Source organism: Chanos chanos, chromosome 15 (genome assembly GCF_902362185.1).
Source record: "Chanos chanos chromosome 15, fChaCha1.1, whole genome shotgun sequence".
NCBI lineage: Eukaryota > Metazoa > Chordata > Actinopteri > Gonorynchiformes > Chanidae > Chanos > Chanos chanos.
In genome coordinates, this window is record NC_044509.1 from 4,535,542 (window position 1) to 4,547,715 (window position 12,174).

A 12,174-nucleotide genomic window follows, 5' to 3' on the forward strand; every position below is an offset into this window, starting at 1 on the left:
CTCTCTCTTTCCCGTCTGGACGGTGTGTGTGTGTGTATGTGTGCAGTAGGTCATTTGTTATGTTTTAACAGGGGAGATGGCCCAATGGTCCCTGACACTACTCTATAGAGGAAATCGGGGGGATGGCAGGTTAACAAGAGGGATGCATTTCGGTCATTTTGCCAGCAAGAGGGATGGCATTCCCCCCTCATCTCCTTACAAATCACCTACTGTGTGTAGGGGTCCGTAAGCAAGAGCTTGTCAGAGCGCCACAGGAAATCCTCTCTACGGACTGGGTGCCGCCACACTCCTGATCCGAAAAAAAAAAACAACCACTGCTGTTTCTCCCTTCTCCTCCTCCCCCTCCACCACCCTCCTGTCGGCTCAGATCAAGAGTTTTCTTTTTTTTCTAGAGTGAGAAAATCACATTTCGGCATTGGTTTTCATTCTGCGCTGTGTTTTTCTTTTTTTTCTCCAATGGATTTTGTCAACACGCAGATTTACGTAATCCCAGGCTTTCGGTGAACATGCCTTAGGCTCGAGTAATAGAACGAAACCTCTAGAGGAATCATGACACTGGAGGGGGAGCCCATCCTCCTCTGGGCAGACTGAAGTTAGAAGCGTTTTAGGGAACTACAACAGAGAAAGATGCTCTGACTCTCAGTCAGTCCTTGTATGGGAGAAACAGTGTCAGTTTAAAAACAGATAAATTGGAGAGTTTGGGTTGAAGGTCAGGTGGTTGACTTGGAGGCAGCCTGGTAGACCGACCAGTTGCTGAATTTCCTCTCATTCTTTGCTGTCCTTTTTCTAAGGACAGAGCAGTGCCAACAGTGCCCCCTGCAGGCGAAAGATAATTGTGTCTGGAAATGTTTCATCAGTGTGCTTAGGACATTCCCCATCTCTTCAAATCCTTCACCCACTCTGCTTTCTACATTTGCATCTCATGAATAATTCAGTGTTCTCTGTGTGCCTCTTCTACTGCCCTCACACACACACACACAGACACACACACACACATAATCACACTCTCACAAACATACACTCACTCACTCAAGCACACACCCACTCACTCAACTCACTCACATTCACACACTCATACTCTCACAAGCATACACACAAACACACATACAATACACTTTCACAAACAATACACTCACTCATGCACACGCCCACTTAGTCAACTGTAGTCTCACTCATTCACACACAAACACACACACACACACACAGATTAATTTCTAGCTAGAAAAAAGTTCAGTAAAGTTGAAAACATGCTCAAATAAAAACTGAACACGGTGCGTGTATGTGTATGTGACTGGGCACATGGATAAGGAGAACATGGACCTATATAAAGTCATATCTTAGTTTAAGTAGCACAAATGGTGTGTGTTTGTGTGCGCGCGTGCGCGTGTGTGTGTATGTTGGGGGGAAGGAGGGGGCTGAAAGGTTGAATCTCCCACTTTCCCTCCCACTCTCTGAACTGTGTGTGCGTGTGTCTGTGTGCTTTCCCAAATTGTGAATTAGGAGGAAACAGATGATATTTGCACTAAAGGTTTACAGATATTGCTGTCAGCGTTTGTTAGTGTCTGGCAAATACTGATGGCATTTGATTTAGACGAGCAGCATCTTTGGAGTGGTTACTCTCCCATCATTCACGGCTGCAGAGACCTGCCACTGACACCTCTTTATACCGAGGGCAAGTACACCACAAAGCTGAAGTAATCATTAATTACTTTATGATAAATGTCAGACGAACTGGTAGATTAATTTAAAAAAAAAAAAGGCTGATAACATAGAATATCTCATAATTGTGTTGGTACAAAAAACGTGAGGCCGGCTGCCTCCAGCAGTCCTAATGAAAATGGTTCCTGCCCTGAGACATCAGAGATAAAGCCCAGAAACTTCCGGAAGCTGTGAGAGCCCCCTCACTGACGGGGATGAGGCAGGGCTGCATTGATTATTGTTTTTTTGGGTTTTCTGGAGCCAAAGCCAGTTTTTGAACTGACGGTGGACATTTTTAAACTGGAAATAAGCACGTTCAAACGGTTTGAATGGAGCAGAACTAATTGTGTCTGCACTTGTTTCTGTAGGAGTGGTGTGAGTGAGGGACTGACGATTTATCTGTGCTGTTCAGTCTTTCCTATGTGCCACAGCAGAGAATGATCATAATACTTATATTAAAAAAAAAAAGATATTTTTTAACTGATCAAGATGAGGGTGATCAACATGATCTCTGAGGAGGGATGTATGTGATTAACTGACGATCAGTCATTCATCATTACACATCATTACACATCTATCAAGTTTAATGATTAAATTGATTCGTTTCACTTTGGGTCACCTAACATCACAGCCCTTCTCTTCGCCGTGGAGAGCGACAGGCTGTCGTTTGGAAATTTCGCCCCCATGTTCCGGGCACGTTGGAGAACCTGTGCCCCGGCCGCACACGCGTGATGCGTGTCCGTGAGACATCCGAGCGACGCTTGGTTGAAAAGCCGAGAAATAAAAATTGTGATGTCACACAAACAGCAATGCTAATGTGCAATATTGTGAAGATAATAGAACATCTTTTCTCTTCTCTCTTTTCACGAGGTAATAAACCGTATGAAACTTTAAAAGAGCTGGTGAGAAGGATTTAATATGTTCAGCCTGATCTCTGATGAAGAGTTTTGTGTTCTGCATGGTTTCCCAAGCTTTCTAATGAAACCACCAAAAATCAGGTGTCCACCAATAACTGTCAAAATACCAGTATGTGTAACACAAAACGCATTTCCCCAGATCAGTCAGTCAGGCATGCAGCTGATGTCACGGGTATATTGTCTGTCAGCACATGCCATGAGTAATAGTTTTGTCGTCTATAGCGATGTCTGACTGATTGATCTGAGAAAAATCAGACCTGTGCACATTACTGCTGAACTGGAACGATCACGAGGATGATGATGCACACATTCATATCAGTCAAAATAATGCAGTTTTTTCTCTCCTGTCATCGATAACCTCAGAAAGGTTTCTCAGAATGGTCAGAGAACTGACTCACTCACACACACACACACACACACACACACACACTGCCATACATGAGGAAGCTTTACTCCATGGGTTTACATTTCTTCAGGCTCCTCCCTCCAATTGGGCTGCTGTCATTCCTGGTTGAGATTCGTTCACTTCCTGCCGTGACTCGCTCTCCTTTTTTTCCCCCTGACCTCACGTGACCTCTGACCTTTGACCTTTCTCTCCCTTTTCTCCTTCGATCTCTCTCCCGCAGGGACTCGTGGCCGTTTCGCCCCACTTTAAAACTCCACCCTTCATTAAGGTAACTATGCGCTGAGTGGCTGACGTACGCTGTCAATCAAACCTCATTAGCCAATCCCTAGTCCTCACCCTGCCCCTGAGTGCGCGTCCCCATTGGTAGATGGGTGACTGACCGGGCTGAGTAGGAGACATACCCGATCCCACTTTGTGTCATTCTGCACCATGTCATTTTCCACCCCCGTCTTGTCGTCGTGGTTTCCTGAATGTGAGTATCTTACCATAATATTTGTCGTTTAAATATCCGTCAACCCCCCCCCCATCTCCCACTTTCAACGCCGTCACTTACCGTGACACTGTGTCTGGGATCAGTGGTATGGTGGTTCATTGAGCTGAAAGTGACTCCATTCTCTGCGAGGTGGAATCACGCTGTTCTCTGTGGCTCTCATCATCATGTTAGTTTTCTGTCTGGAGTGTGTTTCAGTTCCTGCTCCTCTATGGCCGGTGGTCAAATCCACCTGTCGTTATGACTGAGTAGAGACATCCAGGGTGATGCTGTGTGCTGATGACCATAATCATGCGGAGCTGATTGTCTGTGAATCTCGTAATAGTGGTGATCAGAAAATCAGCTTTCGTGGAGGTTTTTGTGTTTGTGTGTGAAGTCAGTTTTACTGCACATTCAGCGGTGGATTAGACTCATTTTCTTTCTCTCTCTCTCTCTCTCTCTCTCTCTCTCTCTCTCTCTCTCTCTGTCTCTCGCTCTCTCTCTCAGAAAGGGTAGCAGTGGAGAGGGAGGGAGAGAGGGAGAGCTGGAAGATCTTCATGAGGACGAGCCGCCAACCTAATGAGTTTCTCAGGGCTTTTCCGAAGCTCTACTGGTCACTGTATGTGCTCATCACTCTTAATCCCGCCCATCTGGTCCCAAGTTTACATCCTGTCCCTGAAAGGATCAGCCATTGGTCCAGACTCTGTTACTCTACTGTAATTATACTAAAAGTGTACCCTTTACCCTTTAAAGCTCGTTCCATATGGATTTGAACTATCTCCTTTAACATTGCACTTCAGGCCTGGTGAGAGAGTGCATTCCTCAGTTAATGCTACTGTATTTTAAGATCCACTGTAAGATTTCTGCACACTACCTCCACAACTGCACCTCTGTCTGACAGCCAGTGCATTTTGATCTAAGACCCCCCCCCGCGCAACCCATTCATAGAAACGTCTCAGTTTATATAACAGAACAGTCTCTGACATCAGAGTAGCTTATTGCTTCATTTCCCATTGCTCTCCTCAGTTAACACTTCACTGAATTTTGCCTGTAGTTCCTCCTCCCCTCGCCCCACCCACTGAGAGTTGTTTGACTCTTATAATTAAGCTCCTCCTTAAGTTCCTCTTCTGGCCCCGCCCTCTGACAGAACCTTTCCTTAAAGAAGCCCTCCTTCAACTTTACCCTCTACCAAAGCTTCCTCTCTTGGCCCCGCCCTCTGACAGAACCTTTCCTTAAAGAAGCCCTCCTTCAATTTTACCCTCTACCAAAGCTTCCTCTCTTGGCCCCGCCCTCTGACAGAACCTTTCCTTAAAGAAGCCCTCCTTCAGCTTTACCCTCTACCAAAGCTTCCTTTTACACGGCTCCTCCGAAAGCTCCTCTCTTATGTAGCCCCTCCTCTACTACAACTCCTCCTAATATGACTCCTCCTCAAACTGTGCCCCCTTCTTTTCATAGCTCCTCCTAAACCCCACCCTGTAGCAAAGCCTCTTCCTCAGCTTTCATCGCTGTGACAACAGTACCTGGTCAACACCCCCCCCCGCCCCGCCCCCCCAGAGGGACTGTGTCTCTCTCCTGGAGAATCGCAAGAGTAATACGCTCTGTGGTGATCAAGCTCCATTCAACCGAACCACACTCACCGGGAATATTCGTATCCATCCGCCCGGAATATCCGGGACTGCATCTATTCCTGAAGCAGAGGAGAGCTAGTGCCCGTCTCTCTCTCTCTCTCTCTCTCTCTCTCTCTCTCTCTCTGTCCCTCTCTCTCCCCTTCTCTCTCTTTCCCTCCCTAACAAACACGTGCTGTGTCAATCTGTCTGTGTCAGCATGGACGCCCGCGTTGGTCCGGAGCATTTGCATGGACAGCTTTGCAATCACAACACCCGTAAAAAAGACTTCAGCAAAGACCAGTGACAAAGGCTTGTTTTGGGTGATTGACTCAAAGAAATAACTTGACTTTACACTGATCAAAAGCTCACGGCATTTTCATGCCCCCCTGGACGCTTTGGAAGAGGAAAGGTAACAGACAAAGCTAAGGTACATTCGTTCAGCGGTTCAAGACTCAAACCGTCTACGTGGAAAGTGATGCACGGCGCCCTCCGCAGGGTGAAGTGAGGAATAACATGGATGTAGCCTCATCAGAAGCACCAGGGCAATGCTGTCATGTTGTGTAACCGTATGTATGTGTGTACGCTGTATTGTTGTCGGTGTCACCCGACCGTATCCTGCTTCCTCTCCTCAAGCAGACTAGTTTCTGTCTCTCTGTCACCAAGCGTAGGTTTTAATACCTGGTATTCTTCTCTTCTGTCATCCACTCATTTCTTTTTATCTGTCTATTACTCGCTCCTATGTTCTTGACTTTTTTTTTCTGTGAGGAGACGACCACACGTCCGTGCGAGAAACACACGCACGCACAATAACAAACAGGCAAGCTCGTGTACGCTGCGACAATAATTTAGCACCGACCGCAAGCGAGACACGAGATTCATCAACCACAGGGCTCTTTTATAGGCTGTCAGTCTGGTTCTCTCTCTCTTTTCTCCATTTTCACACACACACACGCACACGCATGCACACAATGCTAGAGGGCTCTCCCTAACACACACCTTCTAACAACTTATGCACATCACACATACATGCGAAGTGCTTTTGAATAGGGCTTCTTTTGCCATGCCTTTGTGTGGCTAATTTTTCATGCAGTCAGAAGAGGAGGCAGAGAGAAAGAGAGAGAGAGAGAAGAGAGTCTCTATCGGAGGAGCGCGTGTTATTATTTACCAAGTCCAAAATCTCGCCAAGTTGCCATCCATCACTCACACACGCTGTCTGCTTTTTTCCGCCAGATTCTATGAATAAAAGAGCGATGACAGACAGACGGAGAATGAAAGAAAGAGAGAGAGAGAGAGAGAGAGAGAGAGCGCATCATTTTCACTCAAACCAGGGCGAAGACGACAAGAGGATGATCTGAATACTGTAATTAGACCAGGAAGAAAAACAGCTCACTGTCAGTGGAGTCAATCCTCCTGTTTCAGACCAGAGACATACAATACGTTCATTACTGCGCCGCGTGAGGCTGCCAAATTAATCCTCTATTGTTCAAAACTGCTTTCCTGCATTCAAAAAGGAAAAAAAAAAAAACGGTTTGAACAACAATAAAAGCAAGTAGCTCGTTTTTTTTTTTCTTTTGTTTTTTTTTTTCGAAAGTGTAATACAGTCAGCGAAATTAAAATTCAAAACTTTAGAGTCAGGACCTCATTCCAATCAGACGCATTGTCTGTACGCGTACGAACACCCAGGGAACGCAGCCAAACCTTCAGCTGAAACACTAGCCAATCCCTGCTTTCCGTCGACAGGTTTGAGTACGCCGCAGAAAAGAATACGTTAACAATTTACTACTTTGTCATTCAAAATCCATCTCTAAAGGGTTTTTTTTTTTTTTTAAACCCACGCTGTAGAGCCGAAGTCCAATAATGCAATAATTAACGGTAATGGCACTCTTGGCGTCTGAATACTCCAGGTGGATTCCAAATCTTGATTCATTTTTCTTTATGAACATAGACTGGGAAAAACTCATGGGGTACAATAGTCTTTCGCTTACCATTACGCTCAGGCACCGATATACGTGTAACTTTAGCTACTGGCGGGTCTAGTTTTAGGACAAGACTATTATTGGCCGGTGTTATCTCTCAGACCAATGAAAAGCATTTCTAATCCCCTCAGGACAGTTTGAGTTGAGATGGTTCCAGTCATCGGGCTTCGCAAGATCTCCAAACGTCCCCCGACAGATGGTGTTCTCTCTTTCTTCTCCTCTTTTCTTCTCTCCTGCCTACTCAACATCTCTTCTTTTTTGTCTTTTCCGACTTCCCGCCAAAAGAAGTCGCCTCCCTTCTCCCTCAGTCTGCTCCTGGTCTCTGTAAATGGAAAACACCAAATTCCATGAATGAGCTCTCGTTCCACAAACGGATACCTTTCACATATTTAAACTAGTTTGGGTTTGTTGGTTTGAAAGGGTTTTGACAAGCTACACGGAATGGCATTATGGGAATTAATTGTTTTGTCAGGTTCGTCTCAGATATGCAAGACAATGTGTAATCTGAAATTTCGGATTGGACAGATCTAATGACAGAGAGTGTGCAGTGTTTAGCAAAAAACAACAACAAAAAATTCAACCTTAATATTTGTCTTAAGCAAATTGCCACTCTCTTTTTTTCTTTGTTTTGTTTTTTTGTTTTTCTCCTTTATCTGTTTAGTCCAGTTGTCGCAGTCATGTGTCTGTGCATTTGTGGTTATTGCTGTGTATGTGAATACTCACTCTGTGTATGTGTGTGTGTGTGTGTTTACATGTTCCTGTGTGTTACAAGTGCAATATTTTTGTCAGTTCCCGTGTTGTTTTCACTATGCACCTCTGTAAAGTCTCCTGACCCCTCACCTGAACCCTGGGGCACCTGGAACCCTGCGTTATCATCATGACAATGTGATTCGAATGTCCAACACATTTCTTGCAATGATGCCAGCACTCAAAGCTCCTGTACCATAACAGGTTTACACACACACACACACACATGCGTCTCCCACTTTTCTCAGATATCCTTACGATTTTTTGGAGTCCTCAGAGATATGATCAGTTATCCATCCTGCTTCAGCCTAGCTCTCCACACGTCAGCAGATTAATGGAGAAAACAACAACAACAACAAAAACAAGAAAGGAATGTTTGTGTGATGTTTTTTTCCCTTAGGTTACACCTGAAGTGTAAAAACTGAAGAATTACAGACCAGTTTGATCTGCGGACTCCTGTACATATTCACAACATGACCATACTCCAGATTTCTATGTCTACACTGTTGAGAACCCTCTGAAATGTAAAGCAGATCACTCAGCTGTCTGATTACGTGTTTCACGCTTATCGTTCACACTTATCAAACTTTCTTTTCACGGTGTTGAGTGTCGTTCGTGTTTGAGGAAACTAAACTAGAGGGCTATGGGAAACCAGTGGTGTACATAGAGGAAAAAAACAAAAGCATTTTAGCATCTCTGCACCTGATTGTTATTGTCTACACACTTTGCTCTCTTTCTTTCTTTCTTTCTTTCTCTCTCTCTCGCTCTCTCTTTTCCTGTCCCTTTCTCTCTGAGTGAGTGCCTGTCTATAGCTTCTTGTCTACTGGACTTGTGTAATCTATGGCATTAAACCTGAATGTATCTGTTTAAATTCAGTGAAAAGAAATGGGGGAAAAAAAAGTAGAAAAAAACCAAAACAGGAGCATGACACAGAAATACTGAATGCAATCATTACAATGTAAATATGTACCAAACATATATAAAAAAAAAAGAGGCTATTTTTTGCATGCTTTTTCTATATTTAGACATAATCCAAGACAATAAAGATAATATCACAACCACTGATGGCTACAGAGTGTGTTTCTCTGCTGTTTTATTTACACTTTTATAAAGAGACCTGGACAACAGCTATTTTAAACACACACACAAGCACACGCACATCATAACATACACGCTCATCAAAATATACTTCATTTTTCCAAATATAATCTCCATCCTGTTGAATTTGAAGTTCAGACTGTACTAAAACCCAACACAATAGGGTTTGAGGAGTCCCTTTAAAATGAGTCTTAACAGCAGTGAATTATTTCTCTTTCAAAAGACAAGACACGTACTTTTTGCGAATACAACGACTGCATAGAAAAATTGGCAATTTGTTGATTTTCATTGTAATATTTTTTTTCCTCGTCAAAAAAAAAAAAAGAAAATCGTTTCATGTCCAGCGTTGCTTGAACCCCCAGGGAATTCAGCATGTGCGTGACACTGAATGGGGGAGTGTGTGTGTGTGTGTGGGGGGGTGTGGGGGGGGGCGCGTTCTGTTCACCCGATTATTGTACAGATCAAAACAAGAGATCAAAGGACACTTTACGATTACCTCCGGAACAAATCTATTTAATTCTGTCCCCCACGGGAGAGTACTGTGTGTGCGAGTGTGTGTGTGTCTGTGCGCGCATGCGCACGCACACGTTTTCATAGAGTATCGCTGAAGGTGGGGAGGGTTTTCAGAAATCCATTGTTACAGAAGAAGAGGGAGGAAAATAAGGTGAAGTTATAGTGGTATATCTCCCAAATTTACCATAACTGTGTATGCAATGAATGTTTAATGAGAGGGTTTCCCCAGGGCAAAACAGAGCTGTTGCAGACAGATAACAGTCCCAGAAAGAAAGGAAGATAAAGAGAGAGAGAGTATAAATATCTTGACTCTGACGAGTCCAGAGAATGTTCTAGTGCTTGTGCCAGTGACCCAGTCTGACTCCAAAGGTAGAAATCTTCATCCAGTGGTTTTTGGGAGGTGATTTAAAAAAAAAAAAAAAAAAAAAAAGGCATCACATGAACACACGTGTCCTCGTCCATATGAAAACACATATGTCGTCATTGGGGTACTGTATGAGCCGTTGTCTTCCAGTGTGGAGAGTGTTTTAGTGCAGCTAATTGACAGGAACGTTAAAAAAAAAAAAATCTGCCTCTGCCTTTACTCCTACATAGAGAAAAAAAAAAGAGAGAGAAAAAAAATGACCATGGCGGTGATTTCTAAGACGAGAGCATTTAGAAAGTGGCGGACATCTCTAGGGAGAGTCAAGGGAAGGAAAGGTTGAATCAGGTTATGAGGATAAATTACCTTGTGCTTTTCGTTCTTTTCCTCTGTCACTGGCACCTCGGGCAACTCTGAATCCTGAAAGACACCGGCCTCATGAAGTCAAGCTTTGCTCGTTACAAGCCTTTCACGTTTCAAAATCAATGGTTATCATAAATGTTTTAAGCAAGTATCCCAGTTCACCAACAGTTATGTTTTCGACATGTTTACACATTCACTGTTGGATATGATTGACTTTACATACGATCACACTTTATGTTCTTATTTTAAATGATCAAGATGAATAAACAGCAATTATAGGTTAGAGAACACTCACACCTATTATAGTTACTGATAGAACAGTCACACCTGTCATAGTTACTGATAGAACACTCACACCTGTTATAGTTACTGATAGAACAGTCACACCTGTTATAGTTACTGACAGAACAATCAAACCTGTTATAGTTACTGATAGAACAGTCACACCTGTTATATTTTCTGATAGAACACTCACATCTGTTATAGTTACTGATAGAACAGTCACACCTGTTATAGTTACTGACAGAACAGTCACACCTGTCATAGTTACTGATAGAACAGTCACATCTGTTATAGTTACTGATAGAACAGTCACACCTGTTATAGTTACTGACAGAACACTCACACCTGTTATATTTACTGATAGAACACTCACACCTGTTATAGTTACTGACAGAACAATCAAACCTGTTATAGTTACTGACAGAACAATCAAACCTGTCATAGTTACTGATAGAACACTCACACCTGTCATAGTTACTGACAGAACAGTCAAACCTGTCATAGTTACTGATAGAACACTCACACCTGTTATAGTTACTGACAGAACAATCAAACCTGTTATATTTACTGATAGAACACTCACACCTGTCATAGTTACTGACAGAACAGTCAAACCTGTCATAGTTACTGATAGAACACTCACACCTGTTATAGTTACTGACAGAACAATCAAACCTGTTATAGTTACTGATAGAACAATCAAACCTGTCATAGTTACTGACAGAACAATCAAACCTATCATAGTTAATGACAGAACAATCAAACCTGTCATAGTTACTGACAGAACAATCACACCTGTTATATTTACTGATAGAACACTCACACCTGTCATAGTTACTGATAGAACACTCACACCTGTTATATTTACTGACAGAACACTCACACCTGTTATATTTACTGATAGAACACTCACACCTGTCATAGTTACTGATAGAACACTCACACCTGTTATATTTACTGACAGAACACTCACACCTGTTATATTTACTGATAGAACACTCACACCTGTCATAGTTACTGATAGAACACTCACACCTGTTATATTTACTGATAGAACACTCACACCTGTCATAGTTACTGATAGAACAGTCACACCTGTTATAGTTACTGACAGAACAATCAAACCTGTTATAGTCACTGACAGAACAGTGACACCTCATATGAAATTACTTTGGAAATGTATTGTTGTGTAAAGTTCATGTGTTTCTTCCACAAATCCTCTGCATATAAACCCGTCTGTGTATTTCTTATAACAAAGGACTGGTTTTGGTCAATAACAGTGAACAGTCGGGACCTCAGTATTCAGTCTGTGATCTGTCCGGTCCTGTCTGTCCGTCTGCCGACACCTGCCTGGCTTCCCTTTCCCTCTGCCCTGTTTGCTCCTGTACTGGACCGTGAGCGTGTTTCTGATGTAACACGATAGCCATGCAGGAGGTCTAGTATCTGTTTTTCCAGCTTCCGTCTTTCTCTCTGGACACCCCCCCTCCTCCCTCTCTCTCTCTCTCTCTCTCTCTCTCTCTCTCTGGATGTCTTTCTCTCTTCTTCTCAGCAGTTAGCCTCCTCTAAAAGTAGACCCGCTGAGTGGGAGGACAGCAGGTTAAGATGTGCCCTCACTTTTCTTTCTTCCTTTCTTTTTTTTTTTTTTTTGTTCCATCTCCGTTTCCTTTGAATAAGACGAGTTTTGTCAGCAGCGCGTGGGGCGATGTGTTGCCACGGTAACTATCACCGGGGGAGATC

The 12,174-nt window shown here is 43.3% G+C and overlaps 1 protein-coding gene across 1 annotated transcript in view; it reads left to right on the forward strand.

The window, feature by feature from the left end:
- Positions 1-4,070, forward strand: part of camkk1a (calcium/calmodulin-dependent protein kinase kinase 1, alpha a) — a 33,446-nt gene extending 29,376 nt beyond the window's left edge. Inside the window, exons 15-16 of the mRNA XM_030792767.1 lie at positions 3,242-3,289; positions 3,998-4,070. Of these exons, the coding sequence (XP_030648627.1) occupies positions 3,242-3,289; positions 3,998-4,070 (121 nt within the window). The remainder of the gene's footprint in view (positions 1-3,241; positions 3,290-3,997) is intronic.
- The last annotated feature ends 8,104 nt before the right edge of the window (positions 4,071-12,174 follow it).